We start from the raw sequence: 25,917 nt of genomic DNA on the forward strand, positions 1-25,917 counted from the left end.
AGTCATTTAAAAATAACACTTCAGAGCTCTAACAACAATACAGTGAAACCGTGATATTTTTGCTTAAGGTTATCATACCGTCAAAATCTCATACCGGCCCATGCCTCCTAACAGGTCCTTTATATTCTTCAGTAATCATCTCAAAAGCTACAGGTATTGTGTGGTAATTTATGTGGAAGGTTTGTGTGATAATACCCGGGGACTTTGATATATGAATGACATAATGATTGTCATGTTGATGCATAAAACATCCAAATATCGACATAACATCTCCAAAATACATTGCCATAGGCTACCATGTCCAGCAGCACCTCTTACAAAAATTAACCATAGTTTTACTACAACTAAAACCAAAGTTACTATAGTTAAACCATGGTAAGCACAAATTAACCATGGTTTTGCTACACTATAGTGTAACCATGGCTTTTGTAGTAAAACTGTGATTATACAAATGGTAATCAATACCCCCCACCCTCAAAAATGTATATAAATAAATAAATAAAAACCATGGTTACCACAGTTTTAGGCTACTACAATTAAACCATTGTTAATTTTCGTAAGGGACAAGAATAGCTACTTTTTTTTGTATTTAACTCATGATAGTCAGTGTTCAGTATGGTCATGTCTAATCTATTATGAGTATTTCTTAACGTTTTGATAGCATTTTAAACGTTTTTGTTTGTAGTTTATGTAATCGTACAATGAAACTGAGTGAGGTAAAAAACGAATATTGTACCGACAATAAAGGTCTTCCGTTTAGGCTATCACGTTCAATACTACAGGTCATATTCCTCAATATTCATCTCTAAAGCTTCTAAAGAGTGTGAGACACGTTAAATAAGACAAAGCCATATAAAATCTTCAAACCGTCGTACGCGAACGCCTCCTCAGAGATGAAGATGATGAAGTGGGCGGGAAGCGCGCGGGTGGCGCGAGGCGGAGTTTGTCATGCACGCGCCGGGGATATTCGGGATCTCGCGCAGCGTCATCTTGGGTTGGGTTGCGTTTGTTGATCCAGCGAAAAACCTCGCTCGCACGGATATAATGTGGACCTGCAATCAGCTTAGCGGACGGTAGCTGAGACGTTCGCGAACGACCGTTATCTTTATTTCGCTTATATTGGACAGCGGCGGCGAATCGCTGCGTACATAAACGGTTCGGTGTGATCGGGGGTCTTCGGTTCCCGACGTCTGAGCGATTCGTATAAGAAACTTTACTGTATTTACCGAGTTCATCTCGGGTTCATTCTGCAACAGGTTTCTATAATAAACCAACGCTACAAAGTTGTCGCACAATATCTGAGGAGACTAATCTAAAATAATGATACGTAAAAGAAGAGGATAATACGTGCTTAATAAACCTGCATATAAAACAACAAGAAACACTTCTTGTGAGACCAGGGAAAGGTCTTATATTCTTCAGTAAAAGGAATACCGAATATCTCGAGGTCTTTTTCAATATGATGCCGGTAAGTTCAGTCGAGATTAAGTGTATATAATACGCCGCTATACATTAATTTTCACCTCCATCACCAATGCTTCTTTGTCATTGATGAACTCAACGAATGCATTGGTAAGATGCCACTTCTTGTGTTCATCCAAGCAGCTTTGATTATATCAGATGGATTAGACATATTTCTAGGAAGCAGTGTTATGGTGATAAAGGGGAATCTGTGAAATAAATAGGAGGTAAATTAGGGGTTGAATTACCTGTTTTCTTGTTTAGATTTCCTATCTATTTACTTTTCTAGATATCGTTTTTTTTTTTATTAATGCAAACAAATGATTACTTGGAGATGTTTTAACAGCCTCAGCACAGGTGATGAAATTGATCAAGAGATAAGGAAGGGTGAAATGAAGAATGATTTTATGTAGACACCTATATTTCAACTAGAACTGAAGTCATTCTGCTGTTCCTTGGGTTAAATGAGGTGCCAGGGAATATACAAAATGAAATATTACGTTATAAACACGGAACGTAACCAAATATTCAATAATGTGACACGATATCATTTACCTGCCAGACTCTATTGAAGATGTTATTTGCTACACAGAAAACTTAGAGATCTTAGAGTCATTTGATGTTAACGTAGTATTTGAGATTATACGTATATAGTCTTTATTGTGCGATAAGCAGCTGCTATCTCTTTGCTGTCACTAATCATATGAGTGAGTCACTGGTGGTGTTGGTGAGTCACACATTCATACATCCCACCGTCCACAGTAAAAAAAACATATGACCGTGTCACCTCTGTCCACATTGATGAAAAGGATCATTTGTAGTACATCTCTAATAAACATCCAGTCCTGGGTAAAACTCGTTGATCTAAAGGTTCATTTTCAAGCAAGCTCTTAATCCCCACCAGCTTTGTCACCGGATGTCCGCTTTCAATCTGGATGAACCATCAGTAGTATCCGTGGATTTATAGCTTTACTGCATTAATGTAAATTATAATCCCTGTGTATAAACTCAAATGAGATATTCTGAGTTTTCATTTTACGGATTTACAAATGTGAAAAATTAAATGAACGGCCTGCAGAAACAACAGCTTTAGGCTTTTTAATTTCTAGGTATTGTTTAAATGGAAATGCGCTATTTTGAAACCTCGGTTTCAGACTAAAATGTTACAAAATTGAGTATTTTTACTCTTTTAGTGTTTATATATGCAGTACAGTACAGCACTGGCGTGTGTGTTTGAGGCGAATACAACAGCATTGTATATTTAGCTTGCAAAGAAATATTTGTCTTAATGGATCATCATTTCAATTTGAGTCATGGTCAGTTTAAGACCATAGATAATCTCCAGTAAAGTAAAGCAGCTATTTGAGGTCATACTGTGTGTTTGAGAGAACCACAGTGTTTTTGAGCTTTGTGATGAAGCGTATTCTTTCAGCATTGAGAATTGTTTGAATACTGACTGTGTTCTTTGTTCCATAAATCATTTCGTACCTCAGACGCTGAGTTCATTGTTTTTCCTGTGAATTACTAGCTCCCTTAATACTCAAAGGAACAACAATTGTATTTGAAAAAAAGTAGAAGTGGGATATTCCTCTCAGTGTGACATTTTACAGAACTAACCTGCATTGTCCTTGTTGCAGTTTGAACTAAAACTGCATTCAGAATATCAAGGCATTGTTTAGAGTTCCCCTAGAGGAAGTTGACTTTGGTCGCATAGCTTCCCCCTGTTAAAAGGTATTGTAGGGTCTTTGTGTGGTCATGTATTTTGTGCAATTCCCATAGTACCCAGAGCAGCTGTTTTCAAGACTCTAAATTGATTTGACAGGTGAATAGATGACTTGGTCCGGGAGCACTTGTGGAATAAGATTAGCTTGTAGTAATTTAATTCCGTAGCCCACTTCAGTTCAAAGGCTGTGCATTAGGAGTTATAAATATCGCTGATTGTTGTCAGGCCCTTTCAGCCACCTGAGGCCTCAGCGGGAAACAATAACCAGAATTGCGGCGGCCGGTTGCCATGGCAACTGTTGCCAAGATCACATTCCACACCACAACATTGCTGCTATGCAGAGGAGTCTGTTTGGAAAACCCGGCTCCCAAGGACCAGCCGGTAATCGGGCACTCGGAATGTTTTAACTTTGACCTTTAAGCTATTTCTAGCTACAATAAGCAGGGTCTGTACTGCTGAACAGAGGATATATGCTGTTGGCTCAACTGTTCTTTAGTTTAAATTAAACCATCATGGACCTTGAGTGAGTCGACTCTATATTTTTGAAGCTTCAGCATTTTTATTCAATCAACTTTATTCTCCCGGTAGCCAAGGGGTTTCAGAGGGTCAGTGTGTGGGCAGGAGGGTAGTGTATGAACTCAAGGATAATCCTCACATTAGTCATGCTTTGTGTCAATCCACTGCAGGGGCCATATGGCTGATTCTGTTCTCATATACGCGCACACACACTGCGAGCTGACAGCCTGCTGAATCTGCGGGTTCTGTCCTGTGACTTACAGAAGCACTGAGTAGCTACTTCATAACAAAGCGTGAGAGCCTAAATAAACCCACATTATAGAGTAAACCATGCTCCTAAGTGTTATACGATCAGAGCATGTATTGACAAATGCTCTTGTAGTGATCAGACTGAATAAATGATGCTCTCAGCATGCATTGGATTACCTCTTTGTGTAGGTATAGTAGATTTTCTGCGACTTTGTGGCTGACTGCTTTTCATTCATCCAGTCGAATGTGATTTCTGCCCACCTTTGAGCACAAGCTCCAATAGTCAAGGCAATGAACCTTTACAGTTAATGAAAACCATGTGGTACAGGCACTTGAATGTACATTGTATGTTGCAGAACAGACGATGTCATTGGTTATCCATCTGAGTTGAACAATGCGTCTACTGTTTTCAACATTCGACAACAGGAAAAATAATTAAGAATGCTTCCTATTATGGAAACATGTTGAAAATGCCATGCAGTTTATGAGATTTGTGGCTTGGTTAGTTTTGAGACTCATTAGGCTTAATGATTGTAGGCGTTAACCTGAATATCATTACGTCAAAGCTGTGCACTCTGTTGGCATGGCAAGGTTTAGTCACCAAATCTTTTGTTTAATGTTTATTCTTTTGATGCACGAAATGCAAAGTTGCCCGAGGCTACGCCCCTTGACTTTGAATAGCAAGGGAATGGTGTACTTTTTCCTTGTCCACTCAAAATGACCCAATGAACTGGGCCACATACTGAATGCATTCATGATGGAAATGTGTAGGGACCACATAAATGTATAAATTAAATCATTATGTCATAGTATCAACTGGAGATAAGAAACTCTAGGTGCTGAGAAGTTCAGCATGGATGGGTAACAGCATATGTTGTGTTTGTCTTCTTAAACTAGCTTAACCAACTACCAGCTTAACCTGTCTTCAGATCAGACCTAGACCAACATCAACCAACATACAATTTCCAAGTGTTTTTATGTCCATACAGTAAAAGTCAGTTGGGTCCAGTGTTGTCTTACTTTCGTCGTATGGGCAAAAACAGTTAAAAAACACTTTTATATATCTTATTTTTTTTTTTTGTAAAGTGTGGGGATTTCTTAAACTTAACTTTTCCTTTTAATCTCTAGGGGATTTTGTGTTTTTTGTTTTTGTGATGTTTTGAAAAAGAGAGTGTGTTTTTCTATTCAAATCCATTACATCACATGTGGTTACCTGTGGCAACATAAACAGTGTCCTGTTGCAAAATAGTGCTTTATTACAGTAATCCTAAAGCTCTGTCCCATGCCCTAGGACAGCATTATGTCACTTAAGATTTCTCAGAAATATTACTCCGGGGATCAAGTGTGGGATCACTGCCGTGGGCTGGCTTTCGGCTAAAGGGCTTTTCTGTGTGCGATTTCTCTAGGATTTAACGTACTATGGACACAAATGCAGATTCAAAAGCCAGACTTTTAGACACATGCCCTACTTAAAATCAATGATGACGGGAGACCAAAATTCAAAGCATTGTACCTGAAATGTGGAAAATAGCTGCATCAGCTATTTGGTGTGTCTTGGAAATATGACAATGGCAAAAATAAATGTGTTTAATTTGAACACTTTAGCATTTTTTATGTATTTTTTTTGCAATGGCTTCCAAGACACACACATATCACCACAGGAAGAATTTACCACCATATGCGTTCAATAAAGAATTAACATCTCCAAAAAGGAAAATACTACATAAGAGGTCTGCGGTTTGTAAGTAGACATGAGGCAATATGCTCCATTCATAATTCAATTTGGATCTTTTAAGAGCTCATCTTATAAACCATAACCCAGGGACAAATGAGGTTAGCGTTTAGCTTGATTTTTGACATACAACGTAAGGACATTAGAGGAAGATATACATTAAAGGGAGATTAATGAAATTCCATTTCCAGTGAGGGTCATTCATCTAATTAAGGCTTTCATTGGTTAGCCCAAGAGATTCAGACAGAATGGTCTGAGAATAGTAAAATCATCCATCTAACTTAAACAGAAGGGCAACGGTCTACACTCCTAAGAATAAAGCTTCCAAAAGAGCCATTTTACCTTTGTGAAATGGAAAGTTTCAAAGGATGAAGGTTCTTCATGGATTCCAATAAACACTCTTAAAAATAAAAGTTCTTTATTGGCATTAATTGTTCCATGAAGAACCCGAACCAAAATGTGTACACACTAAAGAGTGAAAGCCTCTTAAAGCCATTTCGCACAGCTGTGTGTGATGGTACACGAATGTCATGGCGCCAATATTGCAAAGATCAGGATATACCGATAACAATTTGGACAAGTTTAGCTCTTTTAAAAACATTAGTTAGGGCTAATGTTAATGACAGCTGTTTGTGGTGGTCTGCAGCAACAACCAAATTGCAGTCGAGAAAAGTGTGTTCAGCAAAAAGTTTGTGTCGTTATTGTTAACCTAAATTACCAAAATTTTAGTTTCCTTTGTTTCTGTTAATTTAAAAAAAAGCTAGAATAAAATATAAATATTCGACAAAAATCTTGGAAATGTAAATGTTAAGTAATTAAAATAACAGTGCATTTATTAATTTATTTGTATTTTTTGGGAATCTCAAATATTTGAAATTATATTATATCAATTTATCTTCTTGAAATCCAGGTACTTTAGTGCAGTGTTTTTTTCATATTATTTATGTACCATTATAGTATTTATTTATATTTTGAATTAGCTTTTATTTTATATTTTCAGTATTTATTTTAATTTTAGTTTTTTAATTTTAGTTATATAAGTTATTTTTAAAATATTTTGATTTAGCTTTCATTTATTTGTATTTTAGTTTTAGGAATTTTGGTACGTTTTAGTACTTATTTTATTTCAGTTAGTCAGTTAAGTAAACTTCACATTACAATATTTAGCTCGGGAAATCTAGTTTGAGAATTTTTTTATTATTATTATTATTATTATTCTAAAGTTGTTTATTTGAGGTTGCAAAATTTACTAAATTAGGTCTAAAAAAATTTATTGAACCTAATATATAGAAAATAAATATTAATAAGTACAAATTAAATTAAACCAAATAAACAGTATTTTTAGTTAAAATTGTTTTATTATGAATGAAAGAGCCTGTAAAGTAATAGAAACTGTTTAATGGGAAAACAGTTGAAAAATTAGTGACCATTACTTATTTGACTGCATAATGTCGCAGTTGACCAATCAGAATCAAGTATTTCAGAGAAGCGTGTAATAAAATATGTGCGTTCAGGAATTGATATGCAGCACTGTTTCCTGTCCCGTCCTGTGACTCAGGTTAAGGTGGAAGATCTGCTGAGTTTTGCCTCTACCCATCTGGTGTGACAGTAGTACCTCAGCGTCGCTTGGCAAAGCATGAAAACAAACACACACACACATAGTAACAGAGAACTGCTGAGTGTTTTTGCACTCTATCAGCAGTGATAACTCTGCTACTGATAGTCTGAAAATAAACACACACTAGCAGAACTGTCCTGCAAATTTTTTTTACTCTTTATCAGTTAAGATGTTGAATTTATGTTCTCGTTATTTAGGTTTATTAAAAAATCTTATTCATTTTATCATTAATTTACATTAATGATGTAACCCACATTGACAATAATAATTTTTCTGCCAAAACTGCTGTTCACTTCAGAATTACAAATCAATTACCTCCTTGCTTACTGACTAATTACCCCATGCTTGTGTTTTATTTCTGGATAAGAACCCTCTTGATGTGACAGCCATCTGTGCTGGCTGCAGTTAAAGTGCCAAGACAGAAATACAGCATCTTTTTTTGCTGTCAGCCATTCATCTTGGCATTTTCTCCCACAATCACAGCTGTATTATAAGATTACGTGTGCATCTGGCATAAAGTCACATATCTATAAACAGTCTGGATGATTGAGAGCATTCGTAATGAAGCTGCCTTAATGTATGGAAGCAAGAACCTCTTCAGTTACCAATTTTAGCTGTATAGGGTTTTTGAGTTGTCTGTATGGATCTTGAGAGATCCATACTCTTAAGATAAAATCGTTGTTTGTAACATAAGTTCAGTGTTGTTATTGTTAACTACAGTAAAATTAAAAGAAATATTATTTGTTAATTAAAATATATCTGAAATACAAAAGAAAAAACTTAATAAGAAAATTACAAATCTTAAACTAAAAAAGAAATGTTGACTTGCCAGCCAACTAAAATAGTATAATTTTTAGTTGGTGTTCTAAAATTACTGCCTTCCATTTATACGGCTGGCTAGCATTCACTTGAATTATTTGATTGAGTTCTTGTTGTGTGGTTTCAGATGTATAGATCTGCCACAGGTTATTTTATATGCTATTGGTGCAGCAGCAGTATGTCTTAAATACTCACAGCACTGTATTGCCGTATGCACTTGCAGTAAGTTCCTGTACTTGCTTGCAGAAGCAGCAATAATCTACAACTACAGCAATAACCAACAGCAGCAGCGTAGCAGATCTATTCCGCCAAGACCAAAAACATTAACATTGTCATATCCATCACCATGCTAAAATCTTCAGAGAATTGTCATGATTGAAATAATATTAAAAATAACACTGCTTTTGATCACAGAATTAAATTCTAGTGTGGTTTCTTTAAAATAGAAGTACATAGATGGTTTTCTTAAGAACTAGAGAATCAAAAATGAATTGAGGAACTAACAGTGTTCTTCTCTAGCATGTTTTTTCTGTCTGTTGTTATAACGTCCCATGTTGTGTCTTTTTTTATTGATTCAGATGTTCCTAACGGTGTACCTCAGCAATAGCGACAAGCACTTCACTGAGCTTCCCATCACGCCGGAGACGCTGTGTCGAGATGTGGTGGACATGTGTAAAGAGCCGGGGGAGGTGGACTGCTATCTGGCCGAGATGTGGAGAGGATCTGGTATGTGCTAACTTTTTGCCTGTTGAGCAAGTTCATTCCAAAATGTTATTTTTATGTGGTTCACTTTTTAAGCAACAGTTTGCCCAGCAATTTAAATTCGGTCATTATTTGTCAAGAGCAGCATGAACATTTGTAAAAATATCTCCTTTTGTGTTCTACCAAAGAAATAAATATCAAGACAAAATTTTCAATTTTGAGTGAACTCTTTCGTTTACAAAGTTGTTAAAGAAATAAAATTAATAGAATTCATCTTTCTGCAGTGATGCATCACTCTAGAATGGATCTTTGCCACCTAATTTGCATCCTTTGTTTCCTATTGGTTGTGTCTTTTTTAGAGCGTGTGATTGGTGACAGCGAGCGAATTATTGAAGTACTGCAGCGCTGGGGTCAGCAGAGGGCGGAGGTGCGATTCTTCCTGCGCCATGACCGAGCACCTGGCCACGATACAGGTGAGAAAGAGAGTGAGAGAGAAGTCAATAGGACAGTAGTGCTTTCAAAAGTCTCAGAATGTGTTTGGGTAATTTTGCAAAAATGGTGGCATTTTTGTCTCTCATTTTACTGTGTGTTAATACACATTTCACCTTTTTCCATTCATTATGAGGATGCGTTCTTGGCCTGTCCCCACCTGTGTATATAATACCTGTGTATTTTTCCTTGCTATGTTAGTAAATGCACCATTTTTTTATATTTAATTTTTTAGATGGAACAATGTTTTTATTAAATATGCTTTATTTGTTTGAGTTTAAGGTTTAAGTTGTGCATCAACCCTGTTACCACAATAATTTTTCTTTTGTTAAAAGTAATATTCCATTTAAAAAAAAAAATTCTCTTTCAAGAATTGAGCTTTACAAGGACATCTTAAATTTATCTAAAGTTTATGTTTGTTAGTCTTAAATTTGTCTTAAAATGTCAACCCTGTTACCATGATTTTGTTTAGTAAACAACAGATTGAAAAGGGTATCATCCTAGACATTTCAGGATTAAATTCTCTATGTAAGAAGCATACTGTAGTTTCACTACGTCAAATTAATCTTTTTAAATGTCAACCCTGTTACTATTGTATGTTAGTAGAATTTTGTGGTTTAAATTCTTTAATTTATATTCATTTATATATATATATATATATATATTTTTTTTTGTTTTTTATATATTTTTCTCAACCATTATATAAATAAATAAATGCATAAATGGTAATGACATCATCAATGTAAGAAATGAGTTCTACAAGGACAACTTGAAGTCTTCTTTTTGTCAGTTTATATTCAGTTTAATTATATTTGTTAGTTGGGAACTATCTTAAAATGTCAGCCCTGTTACCATGGTTTTGTATAGTGAACTACTAAGAATCGAAAAGGATATATTCCTAGACATTTCAGGATTACCTGTCAGCCCTGTTACCAGTGTGTGTATATATAAATCAATATATACATATAAAATATATATATAATGGACAACTAGTAATTGAAAATGATATATTCCGAGACATTTCAAGAATAAATTAGTTTAACTACATCAAATTAATCTGTAAAATTTTTTAAAGGAATTCAATTACCCTTCCATAAATAATGGAAAGTTTCAAATTAAACTGTCAACCCTGTTACCATCAATCCTGTTACCTTTCTGAAGCCATTATTATATTGCAACATATATTTAAACATTGTTAGAAAGTTTAAAATCTTTGAAAAAAAAATAAAAAAAAAATCAGTATAGTCACCCAGATTACCTACTTTTAGTTTCTAAATTCTTGTCTGATGCCTGATTTTAAATATTGAAGACAATAGCACTACGAAAGAGGTAGAGAATGTTTGGTCTTGTTTATTATTTACTCTCTGCTGTATGGTTAGATGTCAATTTTAATATAGACTGGCTCTTTTCCATGCCAAATCACAGACCTGTTCGATTACATCCGCAGTCTGCTGTCAGTGTGGACATGCTGTTGTTGCGGACAGGCGTGAATGTCATTTCCTTTTATGGGAGACTGTGAATAGAGGGGTTGTACATTTGACGTGGTTGTGGCTGTGTTGAGGCATTAATTATTTGCTGCTGAACGGCTTGTTTTGTGGGCACTGCCTAAGGGTAGGGGACTTTGGAATAGATCAGAATGGATCTTTATCTTGTATCCTAAAAGCATGTGCACGCAATGGAAAACTGTATTGCTTGTTTAGGGGATGTTTTTAGGTATCAACTAAGCTTCGTCTAAGAGAACAAATTAAGACAGTCACCAATGAGACAGTTGTTGACATTTAATTGCATAATTTGGCATCTTGGCAAATCTGAGCCCAGTTTCAGACATTGTTGACATCTGTTGTGAAACTCCAGACCCGTGTGAGATAGCAAGGGTTTATTTCTCAAAAGAAATTTCTGAGAATCAGATCTGATATCCATTTAATCATAATGCTGTTTAGGAGAAACAATTTAGATAATACTGATATGTATATCTCATATTGCAGAGTGCAGATGGTGAAGAAACACCTGTGTGAAAGTAATGAACAGGTGTAGTCCAAACACGGCTGCTCATTTTGTGTGTGTGTGTGTGTGTGTGTGTGTGTGTGTGTGTGTGTGTGTGTGTGTGTGTGTGTGTGTGTGTGTGTGTGTGAGACAGAGTCCTCACTTTACATCTGAATGCATCCAAAAATTCAGTCACTAACACATATGCCCACACACACACACACACGCATTCTGTATACACAACTGCTATTTTTAACTCTTAAATACCCTTTTTCGTTTATGTATTTATACATTTTATTATTTGTTATTGTTGTGTAAGTTATGGCACCACAGAATTTTTGAGAAGGGTATAACTGCATCCTGGAGATCTCCAAATGGGGGAGGGAACTCCAAAACGGGATGGGAGCTCCAAAATAGGGCGTGGCTTCCTCCTATTGACAGACAGGCACATGACACGCATATGCAATTTTTCTCCCAATCCACTTCAGCGCAAACTCCACCCCACAGCTGATTCTAAAGATTTTATTGGTTGTGTCAATCACAGTATTGATTTCCTATGCTATGCTACAAAAAATGCTAACCCCTAAACCTACCCCACACCTGACCCTATTCCTAGCCAGTGAAATTGACTGCACGGCGGGATTGGCGCTGAATAGCGTGGTAAAGAAAGTTGCAGTTCAGGAGATAAGCAGTTAATAAGATTATGCTATATGAGATCGCCAAGCCAGGCCATTCCGTAACTCCCCAACTGGACCTCACCGGACAGTGGCACCTTTTTGGTTACACCCAGTGTCACTACCCCCTCCTACCCTGTGAGTTTCGAGCCCCGGGACGCCCCCGTTGCTTAAAATAAATCGATAGAGTAAAATTTTTCCGCTGCACTGGGATGGCTCGCGGGAGAGCTCGTGAGTGATTCCCATTTATATCATGAAGCAGAGGTTCAAACTGCTGTCCGAACAACACTGGCCTTTGGGCTTTGGGCTCTGCTCTCACAGAGAATATTTATTTATATAGCATATTTTATTTTAGATCAACTAGAAACAATGTTTAATTTATAACATTTTTATTTTGAAATGTAAGTCAATAATAATTGGCTGAAGCCAGAGCCAATGGTGAATGTCTTTGCGTGAAGAGACCCCACCCCATTTTAGAGGCTCTGCCCACTTTTGGAGTTCACTCCCCATTTTGGAGATTTCCAGTCTGCAGTTAAACCTACTTGGAATTTTTACTTGGTTATTTTTCTATTCTATTCTATTCTATTCTATTCTATTCTATTCTATTCTATTCTATTCTGTTCTGTTCTGTTCTTGTCATGTTTGTTTTCCTGATCTTTGTTCTTTGACCTAGTTTCCCTTAGTTGCCCTGATTAGTTCATTCTGTTCACCTGTGTTTTCTACATCACCTTGTTAATCATCTCGTTTGCTCATTTTGTTCGCCTGTCTTTATAAGCCTTCAGTTTCTGTCCTCTCGTCGTTCTGGATTGATGTTTATGAAATGGATTATTTGAGTTGATGTGGATTAGTTCTCCTGGTTATCTCCTGTCCTTTTGTTCTGAAGTTGGAGTTAAGGAATTGAAGGAATTTATGTTTACTCCATCGTCGGGCGCTATTGCAACAACCACAATACACAAATTCTAATCTATTGTAAGGTTGTTGTTTTTTTTTTTTTTTTTTATTTTTTATGTATTATAATGTATATTTAATATTTAAATCTACTGATTTATTTAATTATATGTTTATTTGCTATTATTCTACAAGTTGTGGTACCACAGAATTTTCATTTGGTTAATTATTTATTTGTGATCAGAAATCAAAATGTGTAATATAAAATCTCACACAGCTTTAAATTAGTTTTTCGTCAGTTGTTTTGCATTTTATTTTTAACTCTTAAATCCCCAATGTTGCAATTTCTACTAGTTTGTTTACACGGTGTGTTTAAAATGAATCCTCCCTATTCCCCCGAGAAGTTTAAACATCTCAGTCATGTGAAACCATGTGTGAGGTTTCAGATTTCTCTGAGTGACTTTGGCCCTCTTCACCGGACAAAGACTGGCTGTTACACAACAATGCGAGTGATATCGGCTCAGTACGCCTGGCTTTACCTCACAAAGAGTTCCTTATTTCTCTGTCGAGAATAATTATGTCAATTACACACAGTTTGACTCGTATCTGTTGTGTTTGTGGTTTGTTTACACACAGAATTGAGGTAAAACCCTATGCTTGTGTAATCAGTAAGCCCTGATTAGGACCCCTGTGGCTTCAGACTGTGACCAAGAACATTATTTGGGCATTGTTTCGCTGTTAGACTGGTTTATCCAGTAACCCACATAAGCAGTGCTAGCGGTGCCAGTGTTGATGTTATGTAAGTAGGACCCTGGCACAGGCAGTCAAATGCAGGATAATTGAGTGCTAGTTGTTTTCCCCTAGCCAAACAGTCATTATGTAATGAGGTTTACCCCAGCACAGCTACTCTTTTTCAACCTAAATGTTCCTGGCCTTCATCGTTAGCATGTTTACATGCTAGTTTGCTAAAAACTAACTGTTGAACTTTGAGTCAAAGTCTGAATATAAACTTCTCCTCAAAAAGCCACATTGCTTAAGGTATCATTTGTGTTTTTAACACAGAATGTGCTTGACTAATTATTTGTCAAAGTTTAATACAAGTCCCTAATACTAAAATATGCAATAATGTGTTTAGCTTAGCCAACACTGCTAATTCCGTCTCTAACTACAGGAGGTCACAGGGCTCCAGAGTCTCTTGCCAGAAGAAACGCGGTGAAGGGGACAATAGACAGACACATGGAAAATGGAGTGAGTATGAATTTCCTTCAGATAATTGTTAAATTCCACCCCCTTGGATACTGTTGCTAATTTAGGCTTGAATTTGAAATTGTCAGTAAGCTGTTCAAATGAAAAGATTTAATAGACAGTATTCTTACATGGACTGTAATGAATTGTGACAAAGCATTCTTTTATCATTTTATAATTTAAATAAATTGTTATGTCTTAACATGATTAAAAACTGAGGAGACTGGAAATCAGACTTTGGGAATGAGAATCAACTCACAGTTTAATCCACAGCACTCGAAATGTATTTAAAAGGATTTTGAAAAGTGAACTGAATAACATGCATAACTGCATACAAGTTACCAGAAGCTTTATTTGCTATTTTTATGTAAGTTATAGTATTATTCTATTGTTAAGTAAGTTATAGTATTATTAAATATTTTTATATTATTATTATTTATTTATTTTTTTATTTTTTGTTTTTTCAATTTTTTTTATTAAATATGTATGTATCAGTTATGTGTATATAAATTATGTGTATATAAAACTTTTTTTTTTTTTTTTTTTTTTTGCATATTAGTTTTAACCCATAAATACCCTCTGTCATGTATTTATTTTATTATTTTATTAATGTTATTATGGGTACTGTTGATATTTCAGTCCTGAATTTGAAATTTTCTGTAAAATGTACATAAAGTTAGATGGACTGGAAATAATTGTGACATTGCAAAGCATATTTATCTTATAGTTTAAAGAAACTATGATTAAAAACTGACTGTAACTTTCAGAGTGAGGGTCGACTCATAGTTTGATCCACAACACTTAAAATTCATGTAAAGATTTCAAAAAAAAAAAAAACAGAATAACACGTATAACTACATGTAAGTGACCCGACAACAAAGTTTTACCATATTAAATTCCTTATTAAAATGTCCAAACACACAGACTCTTCATAGCCATCTAATATAAAATAGCAAAAGCTCTGATATATATCTTTTTTTTTTTTTTTAGATGGCAGCTCCTCATATGGACATCACTCTCAGCGAATTGCAAGAGATGGCATCACGGCAACAACAACAGATCAACGCACAACAACAACTCCTGGCCACAAAGGTAGTCTACTGCACTATTGACAAAATGTACTGTTCAATGTATTTTTTTAAATAACTGTCAGAATTAGAGTAATTTACTTGTTCCAAACCTGTATGACAGTCTATCTTCCGTTGAACACAAAAGGAGATATTCAGCAGAATGTCCATGCTGCTCTTTTCCATACAATAGAAATTAATGGCAACCAAGGCTGTCCTTGGTCCCCATCTACTTTAATTAAATGGAAAAGAGCAGCATTTCCTGTTTGTTAGTTGAACTCAACATTTCTTTCAAATACCAGGTTTGAAGTCATCTGTGAAATGGTGTTATTGCTTGCGCACTAAGTTTTGCGTTAAGGTCATTAGAATAAACAACTGCATGGAGTCATCTCCATATCAAAACCATTACCGTTTTATCAATTATCAGCGTGAATGATAAACAGTAGGCACGCAGTTCTGAAACTTAATGATGTCTGAAAATGAGTTTTGTTGAGATTGCGGCCTGACGCTTCCTCACAGGAACAGCGACTGCGCTTCCTGAAGCTGCAGGACCAGCGGCAGCAGCAGCAGCAGGCGTCTGAGCAGGAGAAACTGCGACTGCTGCGGGAGAACGCAGAGAACCAGGAGGCCAAACTGCGCAGAGTTCGAGCTCTGAAAGGACAAGTGGAACAGAAACGCATCAGCAACAGTAAACTAGGTCAGGACCTGAGAGAAAGTAGGTTAGAAATGCTGTAATGTTGACCTTCTTTGAGGGGTATTAGCTCAAGGTGAAGTTTGTCATTTCTGGTGGTGTTGTGGCCCATTTGTTTGCTAGATTAGAAGTGTTTTAAATAACTTTTTATTTATTTATTTTTATGTTTTATAAATTATTTTGTGTAATGTAGTGGCATAAAACAAAGTAAACGTGAAGAGATTATCATTGTAGCCAATCACAGTCATAACTGTTGAGTGTGTGAGCACAATAACCAATTAGCGGTGTTTAAGAATCCGCTCAACAGCGCTCAAATGTTAGCAGGAATTGGAGGTTTTAAAATTTCAGTATCGAATGGTATTGGCAACACTACTACCTAATTTTTTCCAAGTCAATTGATTTGATCAACTAATTAGGTTTTATACTGCAAAAAATCAGGTTTACTTTAAATATGATCTTGTGGTTTATGTAGTTTGGTTGTTCATGTATGTGTATTTTTTTTGTGGTTTTAGGTGTTTTTGGAGTTTTTTTTACGAAGATGTCATTTGTTGTGGATCGTTTGCCCACTAATGGAAAAGTTCACTCTACTGTTTCTGTTATATAAAAATGCTATTAGCGGCTAAATTAATCAACAGAGACAACAACAAACGATCTTGCTTATGGGAATGAGAAGTTAATAAACAAGTGAGTGATATACCTCATTTCTCTCTCTCTGTAGTGGAGGAGATCGAGCAGATGAATGGTCTGTTCCAGCAGAAGCAGCGGGAGCTGGTGGTGGCCGTCAGCAGGGTGGAGGAGTTGAGTCGACAACTGGACATGTTACGTGGCGGCAAAATGGACATCCCACACGAAGCTGGACCGAGCTCAAGCGGAGAACTCGAGCGACTGTACAAAGAGCTTCAGGTAGCTTTTTTCCTGTTGGTCTACGGCTTTCTGTAACACAATCCTGCTATACAGACATATAGTGATAAATGGACACACATAACATATAAGAATATTTGGTCCAACTTTATATTAGGTGGCCTTAACTACTAATTACATCAAAAAATGAGTACAATGTGTTGATATTGTATTGCAAAACACTTCTGCTTTCTGCTATTGAGATGGGATAGGGTAAGGTTAGGGACAGGTTTGGTGATATGTTAAAGGATGAGTTTAGGTGTAAGGGATGGGTCAACGGTGTAACTATAAATGTAATAACAGAAATTAATTACAGATGTAATTACATGCAGGTATTTTTTAGGGCTGCCCCCTAATAGTCGACTAACTGTTAGTCGACCAGAAGAGGCTTGGTCGACCAAAATTTTATTAGTTGCTTAGTTACAGAAAAAAATTAAAAATAATAATCCACATTGGGAAAGTCATGCAGATCATTAACGGCTAGTCTGTGGTAATGCAGTACCTCAGGCAGGAAATCCAAACGCTTGCCTATCATTCATCAACCTCAAATATGGCTTTTCATCTGAAATATGCAAGTAGCAGCAACTTTTCATGGCCGCTCAATCAAATGTTATTCTAGAAATATGTGCGCTGTTCAGATGTCTGTGTGGAGAGTGGAAGTTGAACAGTAGCAATCTCACCGCTGGACAGATGGAGGCGCCGGTGTGCTCACTTGCTCTTAAAATACTCCGTCATTTTTGGCTATACAGATAAGAGTAATACACCTTTTGAATCTGTAAAGACTCTACGTTTATTTGTGTGCACTCACAATAACATCGAAACGTTGCGCTTTTGTAAAATAATGAAAGCATTCGGGATGCGCTTTGTGTCTGTCTCAGTATCTGTGAACTTGAGCGCAAAACTCTTACAATCTATTACAAACTCTTACAATACTTGCCTTACAAATATGAAAAACATATCTGTAGAGAGTGAGCTTTCAAAATGAAAGTCTACTTGTCTACTTTCAAATGAACCAATTCAAATGCAAAACAAATATTCTCTGATTATGTAATCTGTATAAACCATGCATACATGTGCATCCACTACTGTGTAACTGAGGAGATGACGATCAGGTTCACTGAGTTCATCTCTTAAAGCGAAAACAAAGAAAGCACTATTTTATCAATGAATTATTAAAATGTTAATGCAGCCTCCTTACTGTTTTCCCTGACACATTCATAATAATTACTTCTGTTGGTGTGCTATGGCAAGCTTTATGTGTGCACTTGAGTGCTTATTAGGCAATGTAGGCAATTAAAGGCTTGTTATTATTTAAATGATTTATTAATAAATGTGCGATTAGTCAACTATTGCTTCAAATGTATGTCTATTAGTCAACCAGTAAAATCTTTAGTTGGGGGCAGCCCTAGTATTTTTCAATTATAAGTACAATGTAAAAACATGTGTGTACACAATAAATACATTGTATTTAAATGATTAATTTAAATGTAAGTACACAGACTGAATATCTTTCATTTAATCAAAACAAATGCAAACCAAGTGCCTTTTATGTTATTTATATTAAAAATATAGCAGGGATACACTCTGTTTTTTAAATGGAGAAAAAATATTGTAAAGAATTGAAAAGCTGTAGTCCTGCACACAAAATTCAACAGTCCCTCTTTTGTTCTGACTTTTTCCTCTTTTCTGCAGCTGAGGAATAAATTGAACCAGGAGCAAAGTGCCAAACTCCAGCAGCAGAGAGAGAGTCTAAACAAGAGGAACGTAGAAATGGCCGCCATGGATAAAAGAGTGGCTGAACTGAGAGAGAGGCTCTGGAAGAAAAAGGCTGCTCTCCAACAGAAAGAGAACTTGCCTGTGAGCAACTTTTTACATTTACATTTCTTGTGCTTTTTAGACACAAATTTAGTTTGTGACGCATGGAAATTCTTTCTCTTATTCTTTGTCTCTTCCACTTCCAGCAGCCATCTGAAGGGCAGAGCTCTCAGCCCACCGGCCCTTCCAGGGTTGCCGCTGTTGGGCCGTACATCCAGACCACCCCGGCTCCTCCAGTTCTTCCCAGGCAGGATATTTTAGTGAAGCCTGCTTATCCTGACGGCACAGCCACCCTTCCCAAACCTCTCCCTAAACCGACCACAGGTACGTGTATATGTGTACAGTATTTACCACAATTTGCACCAGTAAACCCTGATTCATCTTCTCCTAATTCTGTTTCCATGTGACAGGTATTGGTTTCCTGACAAATAAGATCTCCAAGGTGTCAGATTTGTTTTCCAACACAGAAACTAACAGCAACACCCATGGCCACTCCTCCACCCTTCCCCGCATGACCAGCCACGGATCCCAGGAGAAAGGTACGCCTCTCTCCAACCTTTAAAGAACCACATTCAGACTCATGCAGTTAGTTAAGCTAGAAATTGACACGTCAGACCGCTTAAACAAACAAAGCAATGTTTTCATAGAACCACAGTGTTTACACTCTTCAGGAAAGCCAGCCACGAGTGGCTTACTTGAAAATGTGTCTCCATTAAACTGGGATAAGTCCTGTTTCTGGATGTCTACCTACCTGCATAGCTCAGTTCCAACCCTGCTCTAACACACCTGTCTGTAATTATCAAATGTTCCTGAGGATTTGGAACATTTCTGGTTCAGGCGTGAACCAGACGTGAAACCCTTTGCAGGAAGGTAGATCTCCATGAACAGGATTGGGCACCTCTGCCATGTCTTAATCCAGTCAGAAGACACTTTCACTAAGGCATTGTAGTGTTTAAATGTGATGATTAATCTATGATATGCTGATTTTTTTTGAATATCTGTTCCAGATTCTGAGGCAGATTTGAAACCTCCGCCATTGCCCTTACGCAAGAACCAGAGTAGTGAGGACCTCTTGAGGGACACCCAGGTACTGAGTGCCTGATGTTAACCGTTTCCAAAAATTGGCAATAAATCAATGCTAATGCATAGATATTTTATAGTAAATAAACACTAATGACTCTTTAATCATAGTCTGCAGGTAGAACCTTTGGGAAGGTTCCTCCTCCTGTTCCAAGCAAGCCCAAACCTGCTCTACCAGGCCAGTCCACCTTCAGTAAACCTCCTTACAGCACGGGCACCTTCCCTGGCAAAGCTAGACCAGCCAATCAGAAACCCCCAGTGCCCCTTCCATCCCACAACAACACCTTACCTCTACCTCTGCCCCCTAAACCGGACACCTTACCTGCCGCAACAGTACGTCCTTTTACGTCAGATACTTTGGCAGGGAAAGAGACCGCCACCCCCACTACTCTTCACAAACCCCAGACGGTGGCAGCGAGATCCATCTACTCCATGTACACCCAACAAAGCACTCTTGGAAAGGGTTATCAAGGGCAAAGTACCCTGACCCGTTCACAGCCTCGATGTGAGTACCTCCACCCCACTAGGCACCCAAACAAATTTAGAAGTATCTTGTGATGGAATTTGATAAGTATCTATTTCACAAGATGTAATGTAACACTAGAGATTCTGCCAAATCAACAACAGCACACAGAACCAACTTTAAAAAAGACATTGACTAATTTAATCTAGTATTAAAGGGATGGTTCACCCAAAAATAACAATTCTGTCAACATTTATTACTGTTGTTTGAGATTTAAAAGCTGTTGCGACACAGGAGTGGAAAACAATGTACCATTTCTTTGTAAATGCTTTGGTGTTACATATAGTTGTGTAAATGACTGAAAGTATAGTAACAGGATTTTGGGGCTTAAAATAAGCATGTTTATTTCTTAGTCTTAATCCGAACATTGCGTCTAAACAATCTGAAGTTCAAAAGCTTGCTTTAGTTCAGTTGAAAGTTCTTCAGGGCAGAAACAAATGAGGAACAGCGGATTTATTACAGCCTCTGAGTTGCAGTATTTAAAACAAGCTGCTTAATTATTACAACAGAAAGTCTGTCTGACTTGTTTTTGACCAGATTTCACCTAGATTTTGGGCGAATTCCAAATAGCATTTTTGTGTCCTTAAATGATCCTGTAGCAAGTGGACATTGCATTTCTCTGCTAGTGCTGATTTTTATTCACTTTTATTAGCAAGCACCAGATGGAGAGACGGTACAAGTTGGAATCAGTTAAAATTAAGACACAAAGGAAACCATATTTGGCATGAAAGTTTTATTTGCTATAAAAATCAACAGCTATACACATTTATTTTCAAAGTAAAATTTCAAGATAAAGTGTCGGTGCCATATGTGAGTTCATAGTGTGGACCAAAATTGTACATATGAGAATACAAGTAGTGCTCTACCCTCCAGAGTGAGTATGGCTCATAGTGATGCTCGCTTACCACAAAGAGATAAGGAAAGGCTTATTCTTTGTTACATAACTTTGTAGTCATTTTGGTTCCGGCTTTGGTTTGCATATCTTTAAAACTTTGAGCACATAGGCAAATTCCTCTTACACTTTGTGGCTCAGACACGGGGAAAAAAGTCAAATGAGGAAACAGTCATAAAATATAATGCATTATTTATTATTAATATATGTACTAAATATACTCAACATCCTTGGATTGGATATATTTGAGCTCAGTAATGTACCTTATGTTATTATTTTAGTGGTTGTGTAATATAAATGACAAATGATACCCAACTTATTCTATAGATGTTTTTATGAAGTACCTGATCCTCATTCCTTGCCTTTCATAGTATATGGTAAACCAGTCATCCCATCCAGTGGGGGCCAGCAGTCTCTTATCCAAGACAGCAGTCATCTTGAGAAAACTGAAGGTCTAGATGGTGACCAAGTGGACCAGGGCAACAATATGGCCCCTGCATCCTCCTCTGTTGAGGGCCAGGAGGTAGAACGCGTTCCCCGGCCCCTCAGCCCAACCAAACTTCTCCCGTTCCTCTCAAATTCCCATCGGCTCCAGAGCGATGCTGATTTGGAGGCCCTGAGGAAAAGACTGCACCATGCGCCCAGACCTCTTAAAAAGCGTGGCTCTATAACAGAATCTGAGGGGCCTGGTGGACCCAACATACAGAAGCTCCTCTACCAGAAGACCACGTTGGCAGCCATGGAGACCACTATAACCCCAGCGGCCTTCTTTCAGGCAGAAGGCGAGGATGGATGCAGGCCAGTAGCTGACGAGAGCACTAGACCCTACGAGGGACACCGTGATACAACAATACCTGAATGTGAGAAAGAGGAGGAGGAGCTGATGCCTCCACCGCTTCCACCTCGATCACCTATCCTGGATGACAGCACCATTTCTAGTACTGTACCGAAGGAACCACCGCTGAAGGAAGAACAGGAAGTCTATGGCCCAGCCGCTCCAGAACCGTATGTTGAGGAGTACCCACCTTACCCTCCACCTCCATATCCCAGCATGACAGACCAGGAGGGACCAGGTGAGGACACCGTCAATATGAAGGCTCCAGAGGTCACAGGACAGGTCATGCTACCACCGGTAGGTACTACAACATTCCCAAATTGTAAAACCTTATCTGTAGAGGGACTGAAGGGACATTCACACTGACATCAAATTGTAGCGACCCAAAATCGCTTTCTCAAAAAGTTGCCATAAACAGGATTCCAATTGACCTTCTAGTAACCACCCTTATAGCAACTTTGGAATCTCTAGCATTTTTTGCTGCCTTTCTAATCCAACACACTTGATTCAACTCATCAATTTGATAGTAGAGACCCCGAGACACCTGCAATGGGTGAGTCAGATAAGGTAGACATATAAAAAGTGGACTAATGGGAAGAGTATCCCAGCAGCAGGGTACTTGATGGGTGGGTTGAAACTGTAAAGTATTTTTTGCTGTGTTAAGGTGTGCAAGCATTTAAGCTTAGTCAGATACTGACTCAACAGTGAGCAATTCATTATAGTCAAAATCTATGCACAAAGGAGCCTGACAATATTATGCAGGGAGTCATGGATGATTTTCGAAAATGGCGTACCTGATGTGGACAATGGTACATAGAGGGTACATAATGGCCACAAAAGCAGATGCCTGTTGATTCATAAAATGACAATTAGGACACCCTACGGTCTTTTGGGCTTGAAGTTCATGAGACAATAAGATGTCCCATTTGTCATTTTATGAATCAGCATGCTATGTGGCATTACGTATCTGATGTTTAGACTCAGGAGAAGACTCCAAAGGATGAGGGGGACATTTGAGATGGGTTCCTTGTCTTTATAGAAAACTATATAGCCATTTAGCCTACATAAGTGTGGCCACAGAGAGAGAAGAGGGAGAGACAGAGAAAGAGGGTGAAGTCAAGTCAGGTCAGTAGATATTCCGATCGAACCATCCATTCTGGGCTGTTGCTTAGCAACTAGCTACACTAAGATTCTGAGCACTCTGCGCAGATCTCATTAAACATTTAAATGGAGCAGAAGTGGCAACCAGTGACCCTCAATGGGCTTTTAATATGCGGAATGAAAGAGTGATTCATGTCAGGCTAACACCTACTATCAGTACTTCATATTCAAGAACTTTACCACAAGATACACATCAATTATATACAGAATTTCCTTCTAGCACATAACTAAATATCTGTTCATCCATCCTGTTTTGACAGGGCAAAAGAACAAATCTGCGTAAGACAGGCTCGGAGCGCATCAACCACGGGATGCGTGTGCACTTTAACCCTCTGGCCCTTCTGTTAGACTCCTCTTTAGAGGGCGAGTACGACCTTGTCCAGAGGATCATATATGAGGTGAGAAATATGCCAAGATCAGTTATATACTTGGTCCACTAGTGAGTAATATAACAACTGGACATATAGCTAGTTGGGATTTGAAGTATATTTATGTACGTCGTATCCAGGTGGAAGACCCCAGTTTACCCAATGATGAGGGCATTACTGCTCTGCACAATGCTGTGTGTGCTGGACACACGGAAATCGTAAAGTTCCTGGTGCAGTTTGGAGTAAACGTGAATGCCGCAGACAGCGATGGATGGTGAGCAAAAAACATTTAAGTCAACCCAGTAAAATTCTGTCCATAATTTAATACAATGAAATAAAATGTTTTTCTCTCTGTTAGGACTCCCCTGCACTGTGCTGCTTCCTGTAATAACGTGCAAGTATGTAAGTTCCTGGTGGAATCGGGAGCTGCCGTATATGCCACAACCTACAGCGATATGCAGACGGCAGCTGACAAGTGCGAGGAGATGGAAGAAGGTTACGCCCAATGCTCGCAGTTTCTCTATGGTGAGAGACCAGTCCCCCATTATAGGTGCTTTCACAAAACCATGTGGTATACATGCCAGGCCAGTGTGTGGCGCTGTAATTTTAATATCTGTGTACATGTTAGTTTGTGTTGTTGTTGCTGTTACGTGACGTAGCGGTGTCTGACTAGGGGCGAGACGTGGGGTGATGACATCATTGTTTCACAAACTATACAGATTCAAAAAATAGAGGTTTCACTCTCCCAAAACGTTGGGTCCGTCTGGGCGAAACGCCAATACGATACAAAATTGTTACATATACAGCTAAACGCGTCTCCTATGACAACTTGCAGTGTTACATATCATCGATGCTAAGAAAAGAACACAGTGCTGCAGACAACAGGTAAATGCGTAATCGCTGCTTTGCATGTTCGTGGAGAAAATATTTTTACATGGCTTTTCAAAGATGCTGGATAGCCAGTGTTTCGTATGTGTTTGGACAATCAGCGTACACTTATGTCACTGATAGTTCCTATAGAACTGTTTTAGACCGTACTCTGAAGTAGGAGCTAAATTAGTTCCTATAAACAGATTCCTGGAACTAAGTACGTTCCTAGTTCCTGCAGTGTGAATTCGCCAAAAAGTGTGAACTTGCGCCAATAGTTCTGAAAAGGTTCCTCTGGTGAGAAAGCACCTTATGAAATTTATTGGAGGTAGATGTGGTAGGTTGTGTTTTTGTTGTTTTTTCGTTGAGATGTTTTTTTTTGTTTTTTTTTACAGGTGTGCAGGAGAAGATGGGCATCATGAACCGGGGCGTTGTTTATGCCCTGTGGGACTATGATGCTGAGAGCCCGGATGAATTGTCTTTTAAGGAAGGAGACTGTCTGACCGTCCTACGAAGAGAAGACAGTGAAGAAACAGAGTGGTGGTGGGCAAGATGTGCCGACAATGAGGGCTACATACCTCGCAACCTCCTCGGGGTGAGGAAATGAATTTTGGGGAAGATTACATACGTTTTTTTACTACAGATTGCTCATATTTGTTTTTCTTCTGTAGCTATACCCCAGAATCAAGCCCAGACAGAGGAGCCTTGCGTAAACTCTCCAAATCAGCGCTAATGTGCCTGGAGTTTTGTCTACCATTTCAGCAGTCACTTGAAGTTTTGAAGATGAACACATCACATTTACATGGTGGAAAATAAGAATAGTTTAATGTTGGTATGTTATACATGTTTTTTAATGTTAAAAGCTTTGGTAGAAGATGTGGACTTGGATACACATTTCAGAAGCAGGTTTAAGCATGTATAGTTAAGTGAAAGAGGAATGAAGAATTTATGAATGGTACAGATGCATTAATAGTCATCTGAGTATTATATCTCATATGAAGGATGTCAGATTTAGTGATGTAATTTTTCATCTTTTTGAACAAAGTTACTGTATTCACAAAAGCTGATTTGTTTCGCAAAGTGCAAAACAAAAAAGCATTCATCTTTTGAAGGAAAATAAGAGTTTTATATAATATTTTTTTTCTGTTTTATTTTATTCATAATGCCATGTTACGTAAACTTATTCTTATGGTGCTTGCTGCTACGCTACAACAGTGTGTTCTGTGAACAATTAACAATTTATTGCGCAAAGACGGCTTTCATGTATCATAATAAACCTTGTCAAAACTCTTGACTCACTGTTTTTGTCCTTTTCCCTATTTGATTTCTGTTCAAAAAACATTTCTGGTAATACATTTACTATGGAAATCTATGTGACAAGGCATAGCACTGGAATAAGTTTAAACATTAAAATACACAGTTTCAAAAATATAGACACAAGACCAAACAAGGTAATCTATGCACAATATGTACAAATATTATATATCATAAAATTACAAGCTTCACATTTCTCCACTTGCCCAATAGACTTACAAGTGTACTGTAAACCCATTTTCTGTTCTTTTTTAATTGTCCCAAATGTGGGACAGTTTAAAATAATCATAGTCTGCTGAAAAGAG

The 25,917-nt window shown here is 37.6% G+C and overlaps 1 protein-coding gene across 5 annotated transcripts; it reads left to right on the forward strand.

The window, feature by feature from the left end:
- Positions 1 to 955: 955 nt before the first annotated feature.
- tp53bp2b (tumor protein p53 binding protein, 2b) lies at positions 956 to 25,592 on the forward strand. 5 transcript variants are annotated; one of them, XM_019083307.2, is made up of 18 exons: positions 956 to 1,468; positions 8,697 to 8,844; positions 9,180 to 9,293; positions 14,026 to 14,102; positions 15,090 to 15,191; positions 15,686 to 15,863; positions 16,576 to 16,760; positions 18,450 to 18,614; positions 18,722 to 18,896; positions 18,983 to 19,111; positions 19,580 to 19,659; positions 19,764 to 20,157; positions 21,439 to 22,199; positions 23,324 to 23,461; positions 23,572 to 23,705; positions 23,790 to 23,956; positions 24,694 to 24,893; positions 24,970 to 25,592. In XM_019083307.2, exons 1-18 carry the CDS (start codon positions 1,460 to 1,462, stop codon positions 25,009 to 25,011), a joined length of 3,198 nt encoding a protein of 1,065 aa, XP_018938852.1. In that variant the 5' UTR covers positions 956 to 1,459; the 3' UTR covers positions 25,012 to 25,592. The 5 variants fall into 5 exon arrangements, with proteins under 5 accessions (XP_018938852.1, XP_018938851.1, XP_042605068.1 ...); XM_019083306.2 differs by having other exon boundaries at positions 957 to 1,468; positions 18,719 to 18,896; XM_042749134.1 differs by lacking the exons at positions 956 to 1,468; positions 8,697 to 8,844; positions 9,180 to 9,293 and adding an exon at positions 12,678 to 12,940 and having other exon boundaries at positions 18,719 to 18,896.
- Positions 25,593 to 25,917: the final 325 nt, after the last annotated feature.

Source organism: Cyprinus carpio, chromosome B22, assembly GCF_018340385.1.
Source record: "Cyprinus carpio isolate SPL01 chromosome B22, ASM1834038v1, whole genome shotgun sequence".
Classification (NCBI taxonomy): domain Eukaryota; kingdom Metazoa; phylum Chordata; class Actinopteri; order Cypriniformes; family Cyprinidae; genus Cyprinus; species Cyprinus carpio.

What these genes read in the sequence shown, in the direction of transcription:
- tp53bp2b (XM_019083306.2), top strand. An exon ending in TCTCCCTAAACCGACCACAG is followed by an intron (nt 18,897 to 18,982) that starts GTACGTGTATAT and finishes TCCATGTGACAG; the next exon opens with GTATTGGTTTCCTGACAAAT. An exon ending in ACCTCTTGAGGGACACCCAG is followed by an intron (nt 19,660 to 19,763) that starts GTACTGAGTGCC and finishes CTTTAATCATAG; the next exon opens with TCTGCAGGTAGAACCTTTGG.